A 25,868-nucleotide genomic window follows, 5' to 3' on the forward strand; every position below is an offset into this window, starting at 1 on the left:
ACGAGGAACTGTATTAAGGGGTTGTGGCATTAGAAAGGTTGAGAACCACTGCTCTAAACCATGGATTGCAGTCCGCGTCCTTTGATCTATCTTTGCGCTGGCGGACCTCACCCGCAAGTACGTTTTGGCCTCTGTAGTTTCTCTCGGAGGCCTCTCGCCCTCCGACCCTTCGATTTTTGCTTTTCATTTTTCCCTACAAAGGCTCTCGCGAGGAACCTGCGCTGACCCACGGCTGTGCTAATTTCCATAGGAAAGCACGTTCTGCTCTGCAAAAGGGATTTTTTTTTAAAAAGCCCAAATATTACTTGGGCGGGTTAATTAGGAAAATAATAATAATAATATATATATATTTATATATATATATATATATATCCCAAACTGACCAATCGAAAACAAAACAAAAAAATAATAATAAAATCAAGCCCAAGGCGAGACAGGTCCTCAAAGCCACCGGACGAGAGGGTTATGTTCTCCTCTTTCAACCAGATGTTGCTGCCACTCTACAATTGCCAGTCTGTTTCTTCGCTTAAGGTGCTTGGAGGTCCTGCCAGTCCAAGATGAATTCCAAGTCCTGGAGCCCTGTTTCCCCAGCCCAATGGATCTCAGAGACGGTTTTCTCCATGGATCACGGTGAAAGAAGTGGATAAAATCCTCAGCACTCGTCTTCCTGGTAGATCTGCTCATCCAGTTCCTGAGATTCCAGATGTTCTAAGCGATCTGTGCGGCCGCTCATAATTTCATCCGGCGTCTTCATGAACCTGCGGAAAACAAAGAGCACGTAAGGAGGGGAGCAGTAGGGTTTAAAACGCTCTCTACATGGGGCTACCCCCCTGAAGAGTGTTCGGAAACTTCAGATCGTGCAGAATGCGGCCGCGAGAGCAATTGTGGGGCTCCCTAGATTCGCCCATGTCTTGTCAACACTCCGCGACCTGCATTGGCTGCTGATCAGTTTCCGGTCACAATTCAAAGTGTTGGTAATAACCTATAAAGCCCTACATGGCATCGGACCAGAATACCTTCGGGACCGCCTGCTACCGCACGAATCCCAGTGACCGATAAGGTCCCACAGAGTTGGCCTTCTCTGGGTCCCGTCGACTAAACAGTGTCGTCTGGTGGGCCCCAGGGGAAGAGCCTTCTCTGGCGGCTCCGGCCCTCTGGAATCAACTCCCCCTGGAGATTAGAACTGCCCCCACCCTCCTTGCTTTTCATAAGTTACTGAAAACCCACCTATGTCGAAGTGGAAGTGATGTGCCGGTGCCTGGAGGCTGTTGGGGCCTGGATGGGTGTCAACGAACTCAAACTCAACCCAGACAAGACGGAGTGGCTGTGGGTCTTGCCTCCCAAGGACAATTCCATCTCTCCGTCCATTACCCCGGGGGGGGGAACTACTGACCCCCTCAGAGAGGGTTCGCAACTTGGGCGTCCTCCTCGATCCACAGCTGACATTGGAACATCATCTTTCAGCTGTGGCGAGGAGGGCGTTTGCCCAGGTTCGCCTGGTGCACCAGTTGCGGCCCTATTTGGACAGGGAGTCATTGCTCACAGTCGCTCATGCCCTCATCACCTCGAGGTTCAATTATTGCAACGCTCTCTACATGGGGCTACCTTTGAAAAGTGTTCGGAAACTTCAGATCATGCAGAAAGCAGCTGCGAGAGCCATCATAGGGTTTCCAAGATTCGCCCACGTTTCTTCAACACTCCGTGGCTTGCATTGGCTGCCGATCGGTTTCCGGTCACAATTCAAAGTGTTGGTCATGACCTTTAAAGCCCTACATGGCATGGGACCAGACTACCTCTGGAACCGCCTGCTACCGCACGAATCCCAGCGACCGATAAGGTCCCACAGAGTTGGCCTTCTCCGGGTCCCCTTGACTAAACAATTCTGTGTGGCGGCCCCAGCTCTTTGGAATCAACTGCCCCCTAAGGTCCATACTGCCCCCACCCTACTGGCTTTGCATAAGGCCCTGAAGACCTGGCGTTGCCGGCAGGCCTGGTGGCCATAAGACTGACACCTTCCCTCTGGAAAAATATTCTTGGTCAGGTTTGATGAATACTAAAAACTTATTTCCCTATTTTGATGAGTTGTACAATCAAATGAACTTGAACTTTGTCTATGTTTTTAATTTGTTGTTGTTTTCATTTTCTTTGAATGGTTACTCATTTATAAAAACACACATACACATGTGAAGAGACCGCCATCGATAACATTATTAAGTAGAACCAAAAATTCTGTCAACAACAGAACCAGGATGCTTTCACAAAATTTGGAACGCACAAAAGTACAAAAAATATACCACAATTACCTGAACAAAAGTCTTTGTCCTGGCTCCTTTCTGATAATATTTAGTTTGTAGTAGTGGCGCAGGGCGCGAGACATTTTCTCGTAGGTCATGTTTGTTCGGTTCTGTTCCATTTAAGACAAAGAAAAATCAAGAATTAAAGCAAGTTACCAAAACGGTAAAAGAAAGGAGGGTGGGCTAAACCCCGGTTCACATTTGTTGTCCCTTGTCATCGGTTGTCTCCTCTTATGTCAGGCTAGATAACACGACCTGCAGGCTCTCGGCGACCCTGCAGGAGATTACCGGAGCAAGGTAAGGGCTCGGCGGGCCGCTCACAGCGTAGTGTGCGGCGGTGTGGCAGAGTGGGCGAGGGGAGAAGCCACTGTGAGAGGCACGGGGAGGCGAATGGCGGTGAGTGGGCAGCGGCGTGGCAGAGCGGGCAGGAGGGAACTGCCATGAGAGGCATGAGGGGCCAATGGCATTAGGCAGCGGTGAGCAGCCACTTACCGTTTTTGCCTATTTCCAGGTTCTTTTCGCTTTTGCGCATACGGGTGTAGGCGGTGGCGTGGCAGACGGGGCGGTGGGGGGGAAGCCATCATGAGAGGCACGGGAAGCTGAATGGCGGTATGTGGCTGGCGGTGTGGCAGAGCGGGCGGTGTGTGGGGGAAGCCACCATGAGAGGCACGGGGAGGCAAATGGCGGTGAGTGGGCGGCGGCGTGGCAGAGCGGGTGGCCTTTTCTACCATTGGTCCAGCTCTTTGGAACATCTCCCCCTGCCGCCTTTCACATTAGGGGCAGTGGGTAGATTAACAAAAGATCCCACCTCTCTCCCCATCCTGTTCCTGCCTTCCGGATCTTTTAATCAGGCCACAGAATTTGGATCTTCAAAGTGTTTTATTTATGTCTCTTAATTTTTGTATAGTTTTTCTCTTTTTAAGATTGTAAGCAAGCGAGAGTTACCCTGTGGTTAAGATGGGCAGGCCATACATTTTTACAAACAAACAAACAAACAAACAAACAAACATCATGATGATGATTTATACAAGATTACAGAATTTCTCTTTTGGTCTAGGTCGCAACCCCTTTTCTTTCTTTCTTTCTTTCTTTCTTTCTTTCTTTCTCTTTCCTTCCTTCCCTGCCTGCCTGCTTGCCTTCCTTCCTTTCTTTCCTTCTTTCCCTGCCTTCCTTCCTTCCTTCTTTCCTTCCCTGCCTTCCTTTCTTCCTTCTTTCTTTCCCTGCCTGCCTTCCTTCTTTCCTTCCTTCCTTTCCTTCCTTCTTTCCTTCCTTCCTTCTTTCTTTCTTTCTTTCCCTGCCTGCCTTCCTTCTTTCCTTCCTTCTTTCTTTCCTTCCTGCTTTCTTTCTTTCTTCTCCTCCTTCCTTCCTTCCTTCTTCAAAGAATCATTTCTATTCTTTCTCCACTCCTCCGCAATCATCTAATTCACAATCGACGCAAAGATTCACCCATCGCGTCGTCCTTTGTACCTTATGGTTCCCCCATAGCCGGGCCAGCCCATTAGGGTCCACGATCCGAAATATTTTGGATTCTCGGTCCTCCCATCGGATGAAATTTTCGTACCGGCTGTCGGAGAGCAACTGATAGACGTAATCCCAAAGGAGTCTACAGTCTGGAAAACAGAACGAGAGAAATGTTTTCAAAAAGGTTTCCTGCCGGAAACGAACTAGTTAATTCGCCACCAATGACTCACCTCTAGGAAAGGCGCCAGAAACTGTCATACGTTACTCTACTTCTCCGCATAAAGTATATTGAGATACAATTGCTCCTAGCAAACAATCCCCAAACTCATTTACACTAATTATAAAGTGGTATTTAAGAATGAAACTGATCCATTACAAAGACAGGTGCCAGGAGGTGTTAATAGCTGAGATGTGCCAAGAGAGAGAGAGAAAAAAGCTGTGGTGGCACAGTGGTTAGGGTGCAATATTGCAGGCAAACTCTGCCGATGACCAGCAGTTCAATCCTGAGTGGCTCAAGGTTGACTCATATATATTTATATATTGGATTTGTATGCCGCCCCTCTCCACAGACTCGGGGCGGCTAACAATAGTAATAAAACAGTATATGACAATAATCCAATACTAACAACAGTTAAAAACCCATTATATAAGAACCAATCATACATACAGACATACCATGCATAAAATTGTAAAGGCCTAGGGGGAAGTGTATCTTAGTTCCCCCATGCCTGGCGGCAGAGGTGGGTTTTAAGCAGCTTACGAAAGGCAAGGAGGGTGGGGGCAATTCTAATCTCTGGGGGGAGTTGGTTCCAGAGGGCCGGGGCCGCCACAGAGAAGGCTCTTCCCCTGGGTCCTACCAAGCGACATTGTTTGGTTGACAGGACCTGGAGAAGGCCCACTCTGTGGGACCTAACTGGTCGCTGGGATTCGTGCAGCAGAAGGCGGTCCCCAAGGTAATCTGGTCCGGTGCCATGAAGGGCTTTATAGGTCATAACCAACACTTTGAATTGTGACCGGAAACTGATCGGCAACCAGTGCAGACTGCGGAGTGTTGGTGTAACATGGGCATATTTAGGGAAGCCCATGATTGCTCTCGCAGTTGCATTCTGCACGACCTGAAGATTCCGAACACTTTTCAAAGGTAGCCCCATGTAGAGACAGTGTTAGAGTAGTCGAGCCTTGAGGTGATGAGGGCATGAGTGACTGTGAGCAGTGACTCCCGGTCCAGATAGGGCCGCAACTGAGGCACCAGGCGAACCTGGGCAAACGCCCCCCTCGCCACAGCTGAAAGGTGTTTCTCTAATGTGAGCTGTGGATCCAGGAGGACACCCAAGTTGCGAACCCTCTCTGAGGGGGTCAATGATTCTCCCCCCAGGGTAATGGACGGACAGATGGAATTGTCCTTGGGAGGCAAGACCCACAGCCACTCCATCTCGTCTGGGTTGAGAATTCCGGAGGTGGGGTTTCTCATGGAGGGGAGACTCAGGGGAATCCCAGCAGCGCAAAAACGGGCGCTTCGGCTGGCAAAAGGGGTGAATTTTGGGCTTGCACGCATTAATCGCTTTTCCATTGATTCCTATGGGAAAAACTGTTTCGTCTTACAAACTTTTCACCTTAAGAACCTCGTCCCGGAACCAATTAAGTTTGTAAGACGAGGTATCACTGTAGTATCCTTCCCCTGTAGTGAATTAAAATCCGCCAGTCTTAAAAGTGCCCAAAGTTGGAGACCCCTAAAGTGGAAAATTGCTTCATGTCCTATCACAGGACAAGACAATTTTTTTTTTGCTGTGAAAGAACATCAGGAGAGCAGAGCTCAAATGATTTCTCGTCATTTATTCTCTTTGTAACACAACCCTTTGTAAAAACAAAACCAAACAACCTCTGGAGAGGTTTACGAGAAGATCGGTTTTCCGTTGATCCTAACCATAAGCAGGATAGGGCGGAACTGAACCGGAATTGGCAACGAGGAAAGGGAAGGAAAACTCCCCATCTGCTTTTTGTTCTGGGATTATTATAATTTTTTTAACCACACACGCAAACTGCTGTTTCTCTTAACAAGGAAGGAAACGTATTAAATATAGCTTGGTGTTCTGTCGGGCTCTCTGGTAGAATCCTCCCCAAAATTCACAGGTACAAATCTCAGACACACACACGTTTGAAAACTCAAAACAATGTTCTTTATAATAAAAATGTCACTTAAACCAAGCCCTCTTTTGGTATAGCAAAGAGCACTCGTCTCCAAACAAACTGGTAATTTGTACAAGTCCCTTATCAGTTCTGTGATACTTAGCTTGCAGCTGTGAAGCAATTCACAGTCCTTCTTTTACAAAGTGACACACACTTTGCTCTGGTTTAGTTTCAAAACGGGGAAAAATCAGCACACAAAAAGTCAAAGTCAGTAAAGCAGTCACGAAACACAACGATCAGATAATCCTCCACAATGGCCAAACCCACAGGTTGCTATTTATAGCAGCCTCACTAATGACCACAGCCCCACCCAACCACAGGTGGCCTCATTTTCTTTGATAATAATCTCTCAGTTGTTGCTGCCTATGCATCGCTCTCCGCATGCGTGGCTGTATCATTAACTCTTGTTCTGAATCCAAGGAGGAGCTAGATAATTGATCTCCTTCTGAGCTGTTTGCCACACTCTCCTCCTCCCTGTCACTCATGTCTTCTTGGTCGGAGGAGCCTTCATCAGCAGATTCCACTGGGGGCAAAACAGGCCTGCAGCATGTGGATGTCTCCGCCACATCCACAGTCCTTGGGGCAGGAGCAGGACCAGCGTTAACCACAACAGCTTGGGGAAGAAGATTTAATAAAATAAAATAAAAAGGTATTCTTCCAGAATCGCTGCATTTCTGCAGCTAAATAGGATTTTAGGGCAGCCTTTCTAAAATTTGCCAGCTTTTAAGATGTGCGGTTTTCCAATTTTCAGAATTCTCCAGCCAGCCTATTAATTTGGTCCAGATATCTGTGGTGCTTAGAGTTACAGGATATGTTCCAAAAGTAATGCAATTGAATTTCCCGCGCCGCTCCTATTGGTCGGAGTGGGACCGAAGCACTTGGAGTAGGTGGGGGGGAGGCGCTAAGCTTTGCCGCGAAACCGGTCTCAGTGTTCTCCAAGCTGTGGAAGCGACAGGTAGTCAGGTGCCAATGCTGCCCCCTCCCCCCTATAGTCCTGACGTCGCCCCAGAAGACTTCTTTTTGTTCCCTCGGATTAAGGCAGCCCTGAAAGGAACCCGTATTTGATCCATAGAAGAGATCCAATCAGCCGTGACGAAGACCTTACGAAAGGTCCCCGAAGACGCCTTCCAGGGTGTGTACCGGTCATGGCAGAGTCACTGGAAAAAATGTGTAGAGGCCCAAGGACAGTATTTTGAAGAACTTTAAGTGTTTGTGCAAATCTGTTCAATAAATTACTTTTTTTAAAAAAAAATGCATTATTTTTGGAACACACCCTGTATATACTATTTTACAGCGACTGACAGCCCTCTTTAAGCAGCTTATAGTCAGCATAGTGCCCCCAACAATCTGCTTGTCGCTATCACTTACACACTGCTGCAGCTACGCTGTCTGAAGAAATGCAAAATTTACACATGCACTCTTCAATAATGTATATCTAAAGTTTCGCATTCGTACCATTATTGTAGGTTGAGGTGGGGGAGTGGTGCATTACTTTCTGGGCGACCCTCGTAGCTTGCAATACTGCACTCTGCACATCTTAACCAAGATAGTCCTGTAAAGACTTTCCCCATCTTTTGACTGAGCAACTGAAGAGACCCTAGTTAAAGAATGGTTTGTTTACCGCAGAAAAAAGGAGAAGAGCTATTTTGAATATTAGAGAACTTTGCCAACAGTTAATTCTGCCACCTGCTTTTGCACTTATCAGCTCTAAATAAGAGAGATAATTTGTCATTCTGAACGCAAAGGTCACTCAAGATAATACAAATTCTCCCAGTGTCCGGGGGTTTGTGATTGTGCGACTGCTTCACTTTGCAGAAATGCTAGAGGTTCAACAATGCCCTAATAGTTTCAGCTAAATGAAGCTTGGAAATAAGAGTTAAGAATGTGATTTTGGAGGGGTGGGAATCAAAATGTACAGTGGTACCTCGGTTCTTGACCACAATTCGTTCCAGAAGTGTGGTCGAGAACCGATTTGGTCGAGTACCGAATTAATTTATCCCATAGGAAATAATGGAAATGGATTTAATGGGTTCCCAGCCCCTGTTGACTCGTTGAGAACCAATTAAATCTATTTTATTTCCTATGGGATAAAAAATCTATAGTCTAAGCGCTCCAAGCTGCAGGAAGGGTGGGGGCGGCTGCAATCCCGGCAGCTTCGGGGGGCTCCTTTCCTCAGTGCTTTGTCTTGTTACCTGTAGGCAGCTGCACCAACTTTCTCCTTCCCGGCGGCAACGGCGGCAGCTTCCCTTCGAGTAGCAACAGCGCCGGGAACGTCACGTAATGAAAGGAAGCTGCTGGAGCGGCGGCAACTGCTGAGATGGCTCCGGCGGCTTCCCTTCAACACGTGACGTTCCCGGCGCTGTTGCTTCTTCGAAGGGAAGCCGCTGCCATTGCTGCCGCTGGGAAGGAGAAAGTTGGTGCAGCTGCCTACAGGTAACAAGACGAAGCATTGAGGAAAGGAGCCCCCTGAAGCTGCTGGGATTGCAGCCGCCCCTGGCGGTAACATTTCGGATAATTAACAAAATTTTCTGTGGCTGTTCGGTATCTGAATTTTTGTTCAGATACCGAAGGAAATTTTTGCTGAAAATTTTGTTCGGTATCTGTTCTGTCTGGGTCACTCCAGAAGCCAATACCAACCCAAAAAGAGAAGCCAGACACACTGGTAAAAGGCAAAGGCAGTTTTATAAAATTCAAGAAAAACACAGCTAACAGAAAATGTCCTTACAAACAGGAAAAACGCTGGAACTTCAAATATATACACGAAGACAATAGTCCATGAAGCAATACCAGATTCTTGCTGCCAAGACGAAGCTGTAGATAGCAAACATACGCCTCCCACGAGTCTTCCAGACTGCTAGGCCACAAGCCAAGATCAGACACGCTGAGAATCAAAACAGGTCACCGCAAATCCAATTGATAACACTCCACATGGCTTCAAGGCCTTGCCTGCCTTTTAAACCCTGCTGATGAGGACCACACCCAAATCTAGCTGTTTCTAATTCAATGGTGATAATATTTCTTTAACTGCTCCTTTCGTTGCTCTGAACATCTCTGTCTCATGTCAATGACAGCGTGTGCGTCATCACCTAATGACTCCAAGCTACTGGCTGTGGAGAGGGCCCCCCCCCCAGGGGCTCTCATGCAGTTCTCCTTCATCCCATTCCTGACTCTCCTCTCCCCGTCCGACTGTTCAGCCCCCTCCTCTGCGCTGTCATCCTCCTCCGGGCATGGAGCCAGCAGAGACGCAGCCGGTCCCTGAGCAGCCTCAGGCTGAACCACAACAGTATCCGAAATGTACGACAACCAAGGCATTCGAGAACCGAGGTACCACTGTATTTGAATGGCACCTTTAAGATTTGGTTTTTTCTACAGTCTCCGAAGAGCTGGCGGTGTGAACTTTAATTTGAAGGCCCTTGATAATAAAAGGACCAAATATGAAATCCTAGATGAAATTCCCAGCTGATAAGCTTTGTTGTTGACTATTCACTACAGATCACTGGTGGGCTAAGGAAAATAGAGCTGTCACATCTGGGCTACACTAATTTGGGTGGCCACCAGATGGCAGCAAAGAATAGTGGCTTTCTCTATCTCCATCTAGTGGTTGAGGGGTTTTTTGCAGTCTAATACAAAAATCCCAAGGAATCTATCAACCGATTTCTACTCAACAGACATTGCTTCCATGCATACTACAACAGGTGCTTCTATGAGTCTCTCCATTTTGCTCACCTGGCTCCTTTGCACCTCTAACAACTTTGAAACCATCCAAGAGTTGTCAATGGTGCTACCAGCCATGGTGAGTGTGTGTGAAACTTTCTTGAGGATTGGGCCAAAATCCAAAAAGCAATTGAAAGGCAGCTTAGTCAAGTGGTTAAAGCACCAGGTCTGAACAAAGCTGTGAGTTCAAGTCCCAATTTAGGGATGAAAGCTAGCTTGATGACCTTCAGCCCAAACTCTCTCTCTCAGCCTGACACATCTTATGGGATTGTTGTTGTGTGAAATATAGAAAGAGGAAGGTGTGTTGGATACATTTGCTACCTTGAGTTATCTGTAAAACTAATAGAAACATAGAAACATAGAAGACTGACGGTAGAAAAAGACCTCATGGTCCATCTAGTCTGCCCTTATACTATTTCCTGTATTTTATCTTAGGATGGATATATGTTTATCCCAGGCATGTTTAAATTCAGTTACTATGGATTTACCGACCACGTCTGCTGGAAGTTTGTTCCAAGGATCTACTACTCTTTCAGTCAAATAATATTTTCTCACGTTGCTTTTGATCTTTCCCCCAACTAACTTCAGATTGTGTCCCCTTGTTCTTGTGTTCACTTTCCTATTAAAAACACTTCCCTCCTGGACCTTATTTAACCCTTTGACATATTTAAATGTTTCGATCATGTCCCCCCTTTCCTTTCTGTCCTGCAGACTATACAGATTGAGTTCATTAAGTCTTTCCTGATACATTTTATGCTTAAGACCTTCCACCATTCTTGTAGCCCGTCTTTGGACCCGTTCAATTTTGTCAATATCTTTTTGTACACGAGGTCTCCAGAACTGAACACAATATTCCAAATGTGGTCTCACCAGCGCTCTATATAAGGGGATCACAATCTCCCTCTTCCTGCTTGTTATACCTCTAGCTATGCAGCCAAGCATCCTACTTGCTTTTCCTACTTCCCGACCACACTGCTCACCCATTTTGAGACTGTCAGAAATCACTACCCCTAAATCCTTCTCTTCTGAAGTTTTTGCTAACACAGAACTGCCAATGCAATACTCAGATTGAGGATTCCTTTTCCCCAAGTGCACTATTTTACATTTGGAAACATTAAACTGCAGTTTCCATTGCTTTGACCATTTATCTAGTAAAGCTAAATCATTTACCATATTACAGACCCCTCCAGGAATATCAACCCTATTGCACACTTTAGAGTCATCGGCAAGTGGTTTTCAACTTATCACAGTTTATTTAGGGACTGTTCAAACCCTATTCTAATTTAAGAATTACAGTGATTCACTTAATAGGTGTTGTACATACTCCTGGTCAGTTGGAGGACGATGAAGAGCTTGACGACTCTGATACAGATAGTGTTTATGAATTAGTGGCAGGCCCTGGGTTACAGGTATCAGAACAGGTGGGAGGCCAGCCACAGGATGTTGCTATGAGTCCAGACTCCAGTGAAGAAGAGACAGACAATCGCTGGTTAAATCCTCACTTCAGAAGAGTTCAAAGGCGCAGGGAGCAAGTGTTAGGGAAAAGATATTAAGGGGAGGAACGGGTTAATTACTGGAGAGATGTATTTGTCACGTCAGGGGCGCTAACGGGTAAGAAGGGCGGAGTTTTCAAGGTTGTAAATCTATCATGAACGACAGCCTTTAATTTTTTTCTAGGCTGGTCTATTTCTCCTTCTCCTTTCCCTAGCCACAATAGGCGATTTATTCCTCTTAAACCACAGCATTTTTATCAGTCAGAAAATAAATGGGTTGTTGTTGTTTTTTGAAAAAAAATCAAGAAAAATTACTGAGAAGGGAAAGGCTATTTATTCTGTCTGAAAATTTGTCCCACGTTTTTTTTTATTAACACAAGTTTCCTAAAACTACAGCTGGCCAAAATAAATAAACTGTTTTCCCTTCTTAAAAGGAGCGTAAATATATTTTTATTCTGAGAGGGACCAGAACTGAAAAAGATCTCAGGAACACCACAAGTTGTTGGAAAACTTGGTTCTGCCCAGCGGGCCTGGGGAACCCAAAGCAGGTTGGAGCTCATTAAACGGCTTGTGAGAAGTGATATTATGAAGGCAGGGAGTGATTTGGGATTGGGTAGCATATAAATCAATTAAATTAAATTAAATTTTAGCATATCAATTTATTATGTGACTCTTCTTTTATTCGTTTTATTGTTTTTCTATGAGTTTTTTTTAAATCTTTTTCAGCCACCTTGGGTCGCCACATGCAAACAGGCGGCAATATAAATCCCCACAGAAAATACAATATATATCGCATTTTGGGAATACAGTGGTATCTCATGATACGAACCCCTCGCCATACGAACAACTCGAGATACAAACCCGGGGTTCGGAATTTTTTTGCCTCTTCTTACGAACTTTTCCGTCTTACGAACCCGGCTGTCGCTTTTTGAAACAGCTGGGGGGGCTTCTCGGCGTCCTCCTGAACCCGAACTTCCAGGTTTGGCATTCGGGAGGCCGCTGAGAAGCCCCCCGGCTGTTTAAAAAGTTGACAGCCGGGCGGCGGGGTTTCTCGGCGGCCTCCCGAACGCCGAACCCGGAAGTTCAGCAAAAGTTTGGGTTCGGGAGGCCACTGAGAAGCCCCGCCACCCGGCTTTCACCTTTTGAAACAGCCGGGGGGCTTCTCAGCGTCCTCCTGAACCCGAACGCCAAACCTGAACTTCCGGGTTCGGCGTTCGGGAGGCCGCCGAGAAGCCCCCCGGCTGTTTCAAAAGACAACAGCTGGGCGGCGGGGCTTCTCGGCGGCCTCCCGAATGCTGAACCCGGAAGTTTGGGTTTGGTGTTTGGGTTCGGGGGGCCATCGAGAAGCCCCACCGCCCGGCTGTCACCTTTTGAAACAGCCGGGGGGCTTCTCAACATCCTCTTGAACCCGAACGCCAAACCCGAACTTCCGGGTTCGGCACTGGGAGAACGCTGAGAAGCGCCCGGCTGTTTCAAAAGGTGACAGCCGGGCGGCGGCGTTTTTTTGCGGGGGGGTTTCGTTGCACGCATTAATTCATTTTACATTGTTTCCTATGGGAAACAATCTTTCGTCTTACAAACTTTTCGCCTTACGAACCTCCCCTGGGAACCAATTAGGTTCATAAGACGAGGTATTACTGTATAAGACGCACCTTAGGTTTTTGGGAAGAAAATAAAAAAAATAATCTTACCAGATATTCATCTGGCTAGCATCCTTAGTCCGGTCAGATTCAGCACATTATTTTATCCCCTGGTTAGTACTTTTAAAAAAAAGTGAATAACAATGAAAGAGCTTGCAAGCCAGAAAGAGCTGGGAACATTGTTAGCACCTGGTTAGGGCTAAAAAGAAACATTCGGAGCAAGTAGAGCAATGAAAAAAAAATCTGCAAAGACTTAGGGCTTGGAAAACATACTTCGTAAAGAGTAACAATGAAAGAACCTGTGAGGCAAGAGCTGGGAAGATCGTAAGCACTTAGTTAGGGCTGGAAAAAAAACTTCTAAAAAAGCTACATTCAGAGTATAAGATACACCTGAATTTTCAGCCTCTTTTAGGGAGGAAAAAGGTGCATCTTATATGACCTATAAAGCCCTACATGGCATTGGGACAGATTGCTTGCGGGACTGCCTCCTGCCGCATGAATCCCAGCGACCGATTAGGTCCCACAGTGTCGGCCTTCTACAGGTCCCATCCACTAGACAATGTTGTTTGGCGGGACCTAGCGCCTTCTGTGGAGGGGGTCCAGCCCTCTGGAATCAGCTCCCCCTAGAGATTTGCAGTGCCCCCACCCTCCTCGCCTTCCGTAAGAGTCTAAAGACTCACCTATACCGCCAAGCTTGGGGTTAATAGATTCTCCCCACTGGACGATGAATGTATAGTGTGTTTGTTTGATTGAATGAATGATTATGTATGTATTTTAATTGGTTCCTTAGTTTTTTAGTTGTAACTGAATTTTTAATTATTTGGATTTTGATACATATATTGTCTTTTTTTATATGTTGCAAACCGCACCGAGTCCTTGGAGAGGGGCGGCATATAAATCCAATAAACCTAAACTTATACTCCGGAAAAATACGGTGAAATGCGTGGTACTGACCTGCGATTCTCCCAATTGGCATTCCGTGATCCTCAGGGGGCGAGACGGACACCATGATGTGGTTCATGAACGCTAACTCTTCGCGGTGGGACAGGTTGATGGGCTTCACCTCCCTGTGCAACCCATCTTCAGACAACCTGGAAGCTTTGAAGTCAACGGAGTGTCGGGGATTCAGTATCAAAGGGTGCATGATCGGGCTGGGCATCAACTGGATGACCCTAGTATTTTCCTGGCGAGGGCTGGAAGGCTTCTGAGCTACTTCTGACGGCGTCGGGCAGTGGTTGCTCTCGGCCGGAGACACCGAGAGAGGGTAAGACTCCTGATGGTTGTTCTCCTGGTGCCGCGTGCCCAAGAGCCGGTCGGCCGGCGAGAGGCGACGGATAGTGTTCTCAAGGGGGGACTTCAAGGATCGCTGCTCAGACTCCGGGGAAGGCCTGTGATTGGCGCCGAGGGGTGACCTGGAGCGGTGTAAGAGTTCAATGGTAGGTGGATTGTGATGCATCGAGTCCGCTGACTGTCTTGAAGCTCTTGAGATAAAGTTATCTGTGAAACCAAGAGGGGGGGGGGGAGAGAAGATAAGAAATTTTAAAAAATCAGGTACCCTCAAATCAAGGAAGGGCTGTAAAACCTTTTACTACCACAATGTGGGTGTGGCTGATTTTGTGGGTGTTGCTTGCCAGCCATGTGACCAGGTGGGAGTGGCTTGATGATCATGTGACTGGGGTGGTTTAAAGATCATGTGAGTGGCTTAAAGATGGCCAACCTGATGTCACTCACATCAAAGGTTTGGGTTAGGGTTAGGGTTCCTGGATAGTGATGGGCGAACCCAATGGTGTTTGGGTTCAGCATGTTCGGACGAACTTTGCGCAAAATTCGGCCAAACCCGAACCAAATCCGAACTTGAACCCGAACGGGGAATCCCTCCCATGAAGAGATTCCGGGGGCAGAGCTTTGACGTCACCGGCAGGTTGCTAAGGACGCCAGGGTGATCACTTCCTGGATTCCATGGAATCCAGGAAGTGATCACTTTGGCGTCCTTAGCAACCTGCCGGTGACGTCAAAACTCCGAACGCCGAACACGACCCCGAACTTTGCCCCAGGTTTGACCCGAATTGTGCGGGTTCGGTTCGCCCATCACTATTCCTGGCCTCTCCTAGACTCAAAGAGCTACAATTTCCCTATCTATTTACTATTACTGAACATCCAAAATATACTATTTAATTCTATGTATATATACCATATGTGCACATACATATTACACACGGGCACACCAAAATATATATTATCTATTATATAAACTGTATGTGTATACACACACACACACACACACACACACACACACAGCTCTTCTAAAATTATACACATTCAACCTCATTTACTGTGATAGGAAAAACATACCCAGAGCCCAGAAGAGAAAAAAAGAAAAAAAAATTCAATTTTTTTTCTACCAGTTCTGCCTACCTGAAGGTACCTGTAGGAGCCCATCACTGCCTCAAATGGGCCAATAAAACTAGTATCTCTACCCTTACAACCCAAGCGTACAGCCTGTAGGTCCAAGATGAAATTATTAAATAAAAGAAATTGTAACTTTTAAGTAACGACTACCCGGGATTAGGTCCCTGGATTGTAAAAATGTTCGGAAAGATCTGGGACAGAATCACGCCTGTTGCCAGCTTACACATGAAAGTCTAAATGAAGCCTATGCAATATATAACATACACAGGCAAATACCAGGAAAGACTGCCAAAATTAAGCAAAAACAATTGCCTAGCATATTGTCTAAAAATGTTTAGGGTATAGGGCAGTGATGGCAAGGGTAGGAGTACTACACCTCCCTACACCTACAAAAATATATTGATAAAATTGAACAGGTTCAAAGACGGGCTACAAAAATGGTGGAAGGTCTTAAGCACAAAACGTATCAGGAAAGACTTCATGAACTCAATCTGTATAGTCTGGAGGACAGAAGGAAAAGGGGGGACGTGATCGAAACATTTAAATATGTTAAAGGGTTCAATAAGGTCCAGGAGGGAAGTGTTTTTAATAGGAAAGTGAACACAAGAACAAGGGGACACAATCTGAAGTTAGTTGGGGGAAAGATCAGAAGCCACGTGAGAAAATATTATTTGACTGAAAGAGTAGTAGATGCTTGGAACAAACTTCCAGCAGACGTGGTTGGTAAATCCATAGTAACTGAATTTAAACATGCCTGGGATAAACATAGATCCATCCTAAGATAAAATGCAATGTTGGGGGGGAATTCTGGGATTTGAAATCCAGATATCTTCAAGTTGCCAAGGTTGGGAAACACAGCTCTAGGCTTATGGCATAAGACAACTAGTATGTAACTAAATAAGAACAAACCATAGTAAATATACTTAATTGATATAAAATATATAAAGAGGAAAGAATTGTAAACTGCTGAAACGTAAGCCTAAAAAACTCAACCAACGTCAAACACGTTTGTTAACTTCGTTTATTTTAATTGTTTATTTTATTTTATTTATTTATTTTATTTTATTTATTTATTTTGTCCAATACATAACGAGGGTTTTACCATAGTGGGTATATATCTATATACACATAGTGAAATACTTCATGAAGGTTATAGAGGAGATACAGTACTCATATTAAAATATATCTAAGAAATATATCTAAGTCTGTTAACTTTGATTATTTTAATTGTTTATTTTATTTTATTTATTTATTTTATTTTATTTATTTATTTTGTCCAATACACAACGAGGGTTTTAGTAGGTATATATCTATATACACATAGTAAAATACATGATGAAGGTTATAGAGGAGATACTCATAGTAAAATATATCTAAGAAAGAATAGAAAAGAAGGTATAGTAATAGAACATATCAATTAAAGAATATAAGAAGAGATATAGGAATAGAAGAAAGGTATAGGAGATATAGGAGAGCAATAGGACAGGGGACGGAAAGTAAAGTTTACTTTTTAATTAAAAAAACAACAACTTATTGAATGTGCAGCTTGACGAGAAACCCAAGTAACATTTCTGATCCTCCCCCCTCTCTCCCCAGCTTCTGCAATCCCAAGGGGTCCTTTGCTTGAAGACCCTAGGGAGGTCTCATCCGGCTTGGATTCTTCTAGTGCTTTGCCCTGACCTCCGTCTGACTCCAGCCCCCTCAGACGCTCCTCATGTCCAAAGACGGCACCCACCCGTTTCCTGGCTCAAGCTGGAGAGGAAACGGCCCTGGTGTGGATTTTATGATTCACACAGCCCAAAACTCATAAACAAGAAAAAAGGTCTCTCTTTGTTTCGCTATTTAGGTCAGCCTTTAAACGGGCACAAGGAAGTGAAAAGTCGGGTGCCAAGCCATGCCCCTGTCTGCGGTGAGGGAAGAATGTTTGAAAAAGCAGAGAGAGAGAGAAAGAGAGAGAGAGAGAAAGGGAGGGAGAGAGTCAATGAGAAGGATGGCATGTTAGGTCCCATGCGTGGTACTGGGTGGAGGCTGTAATGTTGGGAGCAGAGCAAATCAAGGCTGCTGGAACAGGCTTTGGGATTCTGATGATGATGATAATAATAATAATAATTTATTGGACTTGTATGCCGCCCCTCTCCGAAGACTTGGGGCGGCTCACAACAATAATAAAACAATATAGCAGTAAAACAAATCCAATATTAAAAAAACATATATAAAACCCCAGGAATTAAAACCATACAGCACATACATACCAAACATAAAATATAAAAGCCTGGGGGAGGATGTCTTAGTTCCCCCATGCCTGGCGATATAGGTGGGTCTTAAGTAATTTGCGAAAGACAAGGAGGGTGGGGGCTGTTCTAATCTCTGGGGGGAGTTGATTCCAGAGGGCCGGGGCTGCCACAGAGAAGGCTCTTCCCCTGGGGCCCGCCAAACAACATTGTTTGGTCAACAGGACCCAGAGAAGGCCAACTCTGTGGGACCTTATTGGCCGCTGGGATTCGTGCGGTAGAAGGCATATTCTGGTCCAATGCCATGTAGGGCTTTAAAGGTCATGACCAACACTTTGAATTGTGACCGGAAACTGATCGGCAGCCAGTGCAGGCCACGGAGTGTTGCAGAAACGTGGGCGAATCTAGGGAGCCCCACGATGGCTCTCGCGGCCGCATTCTGCACGATCTGAAGTTTCCGAACACTTTTCAAAGGTAGCCCCATGTAGAGAGTGTTGCAGTAATCGAACCTCGAGGTGATGAGGGCATGAGTGACCGTGCTCAGTATTCATAAACCACAGCTTATAGGGGTGATCTAAATAAAAAGCCACATATATTTCGTGCTTTGCATTGATGATGTTGCCTAACTGGGTAATGACACGTCTGTAAGAAAAGAACCAAGCCCAGAAAACACCAAGGACTCTTCATTTGAACCCTGAGTTGCAAACACAAATGTTCTCCTTTATCAGCACGTTCCTCCCCAATTGTCCTCTTTCTTTCCACAGCATCACCTGAACTGTTTGTGTAATTTTGCAAACAGAGATCCTTGACGTTACCTTCATCGTGGTTCTGATGGAGCATGACATCTGGTGGAGCGTGCACAGAATTCCCAGGGTGGAAGAAGGGGGAAAACATAATATGAGAATTTCTTTGCTTCAAGATGTGCTGAAGAAGCTCATATAACACATCACCTGGAAGAAGAAAAAGAAGAGAAAAAAAAACACCAACTCAGGACAATGAATTTTTAAAGACTTTGAGGTCCCACAAGATAGAAAGGCAGGTTATATTTATTCACATACACTGCTCAAAAAAATAAAGGGAACACTCAAACAACACAATATAACTCCAAAGTCTGTGAAATCAAACTATCCACTTAGGCAGAAACATTGATTGACAATCAACTTCACATGTTGTCATTACATTCAACTTTGTACGGAACAAAGTATTCAATGAGAATATTTCATTCATTCAGATCTAGGATGTGTTCTTTGAGTGTCCCCTTTATTTATTTTTTTGAGCAGTATACAGTGAACTTATGAACTTAATTGGTTCTGGGACGAGGTTTGTAAAGTGAAAAGTTTGTAAGACGAAACAATGTTTTCCATAGGAATCAATGGAAAAGCAATTAATGTGTGCAAGCCCAAAACTCACCCCGTTTGCCAGCCGAAGCACCCATTTTTGCGCTGCTGGGATTCCCCTCCATGGGAAACGCCACCTCCGGACTTCCGTGTTTTTGTGACGCTGCAATTTCGCTGAGGCTCCCCTCTCTGGGAAACCCCACCTCTGGACTTCCGTTGCCAGCGAAGCGCCCGTTTTTCCGCTGCTGGGATTCCCCTGCAGCATCGCAAAAACACAGAAGTCCAGAGGTGGTGTTTCCCATGGAGGGGAGCCTCAGGGGAATTCCCAGCAGCGCAAAAACGGGCGCTTCGCTGGAAAAAGAAGTCCGGAGGTGGGGCATCCCAGTGGCGGCGGCGGCTTGGGTTTGTAAGGTGAAAATAATTTGGAAGAAGAGGCAAAAAAATCTTAAACCCCGGGTTTGTATCTCGAAAAGTTTGTATGACGAGGGGTTTGTAAGACGAGGTATCACTGTATTTATCTGCATTCATTCCTGATACCGTCCAGCTCCCACGATAATAAAAAACAGAAAAATCCCACGGCTCCTTCCTTTGACATAAAACTCTTCTCTCACACATTGAACTGCAGAAAAGTATTTACAGGTGGTCCTCGACTTATGGCCAGAATAGAGCCCAAGATTTCTATTGCTAAGCGAGACAATTGTTAAGTGAGTTTTTGTCCTATTTTATAACCTCCTCCCTTATTGTTAACTGAATTGCCACAGTTGTTAAGTGAATAACACGGTTGAAAGGTGAATCTGCTTCCCTGTTGACTTTGCTCGTCAGACTAGAATAGGATAGGATAGGATAGAATATAATAATTTATTGGCCAAGTGTGATTGGAGACACAAGGAATTTGTCTTTGGTGCACATGCTCTCAGTGTCCATAAAAGAAAAGATACATTTGTCAAGAACCATGGAGTACAACACTTAATGATTGTCACAGAGTACAAATAAGCAATCAGGAAATAATCAATATTAATATAACTGGTAAGGATACAAGCAATAAGTTACAGTCATACAGTCAGAATGGAGTGGAGTGGAGTGGAGTGGAGTGGAGTGGAGTAGAGTAGAGTAGAGTAGAATAGAGTAGAATAATTTTATTGGCCAAGTGTGATTGGACACACAAGAAATGTGTCCTTGGTACATATGCTCTCAGTGTTCATAAAAGAAAAGATACATTTGTCAAGAACCATGGAGTACAACACTTAATGATTGTCATAGAGTACAAATAAGCAATCAGGAAACACTCCACACCATGGTGCAAGAGGCCGAGTAGGTCATGCCCACCAGGGCCACAGCCACCCAACAAATGGACAGAGAACTGATTGTTCAAATTTTTAAATCCCACCCAGCATTTAGAAAACCGTTCTTCTCTGTGTGGCTGGAGTGAATAGTTTGAGCAGCTTTTGTAATGTTGTGTTGCAGTTATTTAATGCTACAACGTGATACTATTTACTCTTTATAACATTCTTCATAGTGTTCCCTCGATTTTCGCGGGGGATGCGTTCCGAGATTGCCCGCGAAAGTCGAATTTCCGCGAAGTAGAGATGTGGAAGTAAATACACTATTTTTGGCTATGAACAGTATCACAAGCCTTCCCTTAACACTTTAAACCTTTAAATTACAATTTCCTATTCCCCTTAGCAACCATTTAGATTCTTACTCACCATGTTTATTTATTAAAGTTTATTAAAATATATATTTATTAAAGGCGGATGAAAGTTTGGCATTGACATATGATGTCATCGGGCAGGAAAAACTGTGGTATAGGGAAAAAACCCGCAAAGTATTTTTTAATTAATATTTTTGAAAGACCGTGGTGTAGACTTTTCGCGAAGTTCGAACCTGCGAAAATCGAGGGAACACTGTATACACTTTTCATTTTTGCTGCTCTGAGTATCTTGCGTGAAGTAAGTTATGAATATTTCCAATACATGTGTTTTTCACACCATATCAGTAATTATCCTGGCAACAATACAACCATTACCAGAAGTCCAAAGAATTACAGTGATCCCTCGATTAGCACGGTCTCGATTAGTGCGAAACGCTGCAACGCGGTTTTTCAAAAAATATTAATTAAAAAATACTCCACGGTTTTTTTGCTATACCACGGTTTTTCCCACCCGATGACATCATACGTCATCACCAAGAGTCACTTCTCTGTCTCTTTCTCTTTCTTTCCTGTCACTATGCTTCAATCATTTTCTCATTTCTCTTTTTTCTCCCCTTTTTTCTATCATTTCTCTCTCTCTTTCTTCCTCTCTCACACTCTCTTCCTCCCTTCTCTCTCCCCCCCTCCACTTGCCCACGAGAAGAAAAAAAGCAACCTCTGCCGGGCAGCTCCCCTTGTGCCCCCGCTTTGTGCCTGCCTCTTTTGGGGATTTCTTTTTCTTTTCTTTTTTGCGCTGGCAGCGGGAGCTGTTGGGGAGGGCTCTGCCGGGAAGGCCTCTCAGCTGCAGAGCCGAATGGGGGCGGAGGCAACAGCGGAGCCCGGCGCTGGGGCCATGCGAGGCTGTTCATCCAGGGGGGCGTGGACTAGCAAGTCGCCCTCCTTTCTCTCTCTTTCTCAAGATCGCTTGCCGCTTGCCGCTTGCCTATTGCAGCGAAGGAGGCGAAGCAAGGCTCCAAGCTGCAAAGCGGCAAGCGGCAAGCGATCTTGGAGTTTCCCCTTTGCCTGGGCGGCAGGAAGACCAAGGGAAGGTTCCTTCAGCCGCCCAACACCTGATCCGCTCCGCAGCGCGGCAGCAGCGAGGAGCCGAAGATGGGGTTTCCCCTTTGCCTTTACCCCATCTTCGGCTCCTCGCTGCTTCCGCGCTGCGGAGCAGATCAGCTGTTGGGCGGCTGAAGGAACCTTCCCTTGGTCTTCCCCGCCGCCCACACGCAAACTCCACCATCTGCGCATGTGCGGCCATGAAAAAAATGGCGCACATGCGCAGATGGTGGTTTTTACTTCCGCATCCAGTATAACGCGGAAATCGGTTAGCGTGGGAGGTCTTGGAACGTAACCCCCGCGCTAACCGAGAGATCACTGTAGTCGAGAATTAATCCTAATCTCTTTTTTTAAAAAAAAAATGCCTAATTTAATATCTAATAGGTTGTAAGAATGCTCTCTAATCCTAATATATCCTACCACCGACAAAATATTCTGTGACATTCCAATTTGCTATCTAATTAACTGGCTGATAAAATAGACATACGGTCAAGCTACAAAATTGTACGCAAAAACTAATCTACAGTGACTCCTTTTCAAATCTGAGGCATGCTACAATATTCATTTTGTATCCTCTCTCCCGCAATATTTCCTATTACTGACTTGGAGGAGAAAAATGCTTATCGGGTTTGCAGATGACAAAAATGAATGAGATTGCTAATACAGTGTTCCCTCGATTTTCGCGGCTTCGAACTTCGCGAATAGCCTATACCACGGTTTTTCAAAAAATATTAATTAAAAAATACTTTGCGGTTTTTTTCCTATACCACAGTTTTTTCCCACCCAATGACATCATACGTCATTGCCAAACTAATAATTTTTGCAAATAAATAACAAAAAAAATAATTATTGTTAATAAATAATAAATATCAGGGTCACTAAGTGTCTTATTCCATGGTGAGTACCAGTAATAATGGTGAGTAAATGGTTGTAAAGGGAATGGGAAATGGTAATTTGGGGTTTAAAGTGTTAAGGGAAGGCTTGTGATACTGTCCATAGCCAAAAATGGTGTATTTACTTCCGCATCTCTACTTTGCGGAAATTCGACTTTCGCGGGCGGTCTCAGAATGCATCCCCAGCGGAAAACGAGGGAACACTGTACTCTGGAAAATGGAAATAAAATTTGTACGATGAGAAAAAATCAAATGCCCATTTCTCCCGTCCTACTTACGCTCCCCTCACACACACAAAAAGGAGTTTGGAATTGTTTTATTTCTCCCTTCACTAGGTCTCGTATTATTTAAAATCGTAATCAAAATGGGTTTAATATTAAATGGGATTTGTTTATTGTTAGGGTGTTACCCAGTGAAAGGTAGCTGGCTCCTGCTGTGCTCCGCATCTCCGGCAGAGTTAGGCGCCCGAGCGAGATTTTGCTTCTGTGGATGTTCAGGGAGCAAAATCCCACGAGGGGACAGGTGCATTCGCGAGATTTCGGTAGGGTTTTTTTTGCTTCTGCTCATGCGCAGAAACAAAAAAAGTCACGGAAAATTGCTGAAATCTCGTGAGTGTGTAAGTCCCCTTGCGAGATTTTGCTCCCTGTGCATGTGCAGAAGCAAATTCTTGCTCGGGCGCGTGAGCACCTCTGGTGGTCACCTGGAGCAGCACGCACAGTTCCATTTTGGCTACGGGAACTCCATCCCCTCCCATCCAGGTGGGAATCCAATAGTGTTCCCTTGATTTTCGTGGGTTCGAACTTCGCGAATAGCCTATGCCACGTTTTTTTCAAAAAATATTAATTAAAAAATACTTCACGGGCTTTTTTTTTCTATACCACAGTTTTCCCCACCCAATGACATCATACGTCATCACCAAACTTTCGTCTGCCATTGCTGATTGGCCAAAATCTTTGGCCAATCAGCATTTTTATCGCAAAAAAATAATTATTATTGTTAATAAATAATTATGTTTATAAATATCAGGATCACTAAGTGTCTTATTCAATGGTGAGTACCAGTAATAATGGTGAGTAAATGAGTGTTAAGGGAATGGGAAATGGTAATTTAGGGGTTTAAAGTGTTAAGTGATGGCTTGTGATACTGTTCATAGCCAAAAATGGTGTATTTACTTCCGCATCTCTACTTTGCGGAAATTCGACTTTCGTGGGCGGTCTCGGAACGCATCCCCCGCAAAAACCGAGGGAACACTGTACTGGTTCTCTCCCCTCCCATCTAAACTGGCCCATTTCTGCAGCAAGTAAAAATGTGCATCAAATAATAGGAATGCAATAAAGTTTAATTAAAAATATTTCAGATGTTGATTCTCCGCATCTAATCTCTGACAAATGTTGCACTGTTGCCCCTTAATGCAGTAAGAGATCTTATTTAGTTAGTTTGTTAAAATTACTTACCAGAATGTGGAGATCTGTATCGGAAGTCCTCTTTGGTTAGTAGCAAGAGAGCTTTGCCATTCATCTCAAACGTATTGCAGTCAATGGTTCTGAGGGAGAACTCCTTCTCTGCCCACTTTAGCCATTGACCTACATCATCTCTGCTCCAGTAGATGGGTTGCAAACCTGTAGAGAAATCAACAGAGGAATGTCAACAAGATGATGATGATGATGATGATTATTATTATTATTATTATTATTATACTAGATGGATCATGAGGTCTTTTTCTGCCGTCAATCTTCTATGTTTCTATCGCTGGACGACAAGATTAGATAAATAATTTTGTTTGGCAATAAGGGACACAAGATTTGTAGAGAAATTAATAATTTTGCATTGTGATTTTTTTTGGAGGGATTATAGAAGAGTTACTAACAAAATACTGTATTTTATTGTACTGGAAATAGAAGATCTTTGACATTGTACTAAAGCGTATGAAGGGAAAAATAAAAATTTAGACTGGGAAAAAAATATGGAAGATGGACAAAAGAAGACTATCTATTCAATCTGTAGGTAGGGTGAATTCAGGGGTGGGTTCCAGATTCCTCAACTGCCAGTTTACTCAAGGACGTATCGTGAGCGCGCGCACACATGCGCAGTACTAAAAAAATCAAGAGGGTGGCGCCTACAGTGCTACCGAGAGAACCTGCTTGGGGGCTGTTCTGCTGGGCTCTATGGTATAAGTCTCCCGAAAATTCAAGGGTACAAATTTCAGACACACACACACACTTGAAAGTACAAACACAAAGTTCTTTATCACAATATTCAAAAGAAACAAAGCACCCTTTTTGTATTGCAAAGAGCACTCTTCCCCAAAACAACCTTGTAGGCTGTACAATCCCCTTAATCAGTCCTTAAGTACTTAGCTAGCAACTGTGAAGGAACGTCACAGCCCTCCTTCTTCCACGAAGTGAGACACACCCACTTTGCTCTGCTTGGTTTCAAAGTCGTGAAAAATCAACTAACAAAGTCTGGAAACAGCAAGGCACGGTCCTGAAGAAACAACGATCAGATAATCTTCCACAACGGCCAAGCCAGCACGCTGCTATTTATATCAGCATCTCTAATTACTGGAGCCCCACCCAAACACAGGTGGCCTCTCTTATCTCCTGTAATATTTCCTCAATTGGTCTCTTCTATGCATAACTCTGTGCCTGCTTGGGTCTAACACTTCCTCATCCGAATCGACCGAAGATAATGGAGATTGGCTTCCTGGGCTGTGTGCCAAGCCCCCCTCTTCCAAGTCACCCCCACCTTCTTCGTCCGAGGAAACTGCACTACCTGACTCTGTCGGCAATAAAACAGGCCTATGACATGTTGATGTTTCCACTGCATCCACCTCCACATTCCTTGGGGCAGGAGCTGGGCCAGAGCCAACCACAACAGGGGCGTGGCAGGGTCGCTACCAGTTCCAGCGACCCAGGCCGCCAAGTTACTACTGGTTCTATTGAACTGGTCCAAACCGGTAGGAACCCAGGTTCACTTGGTGCACCAGTTGTGGCCCTATTTGGACAGGGAGTCATTGCTAACAGTCACTCATGCCCTCATCACCTCGAGGTTCGATTACTGCAACGCTCTCTACATGGGGCTACCTTTGAAAAGTGTTCGGAAACTTCAGATGGTGCAGAACGCAGCCGTGAGAGCCATCTTGGGGCTTCCAAGATTCGCCCACGTTTCTTCAACACTCTGTGGTCTGCATTGGCTGCCGATCAGTTTCCGGTCACAATTCAAAGTGTTGGTCATGACCTTTAAAGCCCTACATGGCATTGGACCAGAGTACCTCCGGAACCGCCTGCTACCGCACGAATCCCAGCGACCGATAAGGTCCCACAGAGTTGGCCTTCTCCGGGTCCCGTCGACTAAACAATGTCGTTTGGCGGGCCCCAGAGGAAGAGCCTTCTCTGTGGCGGCCCCGGCCCTCTGGAACCAACTCCCCCCCGGAGATTAGAACTGCCCCCACCCTCCCTGT

At 45.0% G+C, this 25,868-nt stretch overlaps 1 protein-coding gene across 1 annotated transcript in view; it reads right to left on the reverse strand.

Moving 5' to 3' along the window:
• Positions 1 to 333: 333 nt before the first annotated feature.
• Positions 334 to 25,868, reverse strand: part of ETV6 (ETS variant transcription factor 6) — a 139,104-nt gene continuing 113,569 nt past the window's right edge. Inside the window, exons 3-8 of the mRNA XM_070755251.1 lie at positions 23,863 to 24,027; positions 18,245 to 18,379; positions 13,744 to 14,286; positions 3,762 to 3,904; positions 2,304 to 2,404; positions 334 to 758 (exon numbers count right to left, since the gene is read on the reverse strand). Of these exons, the coding sequence (XP_070611352.1) occupies positions 653 to 758; positions 2,304 to 2,404; positions 3,762 to 3,904; positions 13,744 to 14,286; positions 18,245 to 18,379; positions 23,863 to 24,027 (1,193 nt within the window). The 3' untranslated portion in view covers positions 334 to 652. The remainder of the gene's footprint in view (positions 759 to 2,303; positions 2,405 to 3,761; positions 3,905 to 13,743; positions 14,287 to 18,244; positions 18,380 to 23,862; positions 24,028 to 25,868) is intronic.

The sequence above is a fragment of the Erythrolamprus reginae genome, chromosome 6 (assembly GCF_031021105.1).
Source record: "Erythrolamprus reginae isolate rEryReg1 chromosome 6, rEryReg1.hap1, whole genome shotgun sequence".
Classification (NCBI taxonomy): Eukaryota; Metazoa; Chordata; class Lepidosauria; order Squamata; family Dipsadidae; genus Erythrolamprus; species Erythrolamprus reginae.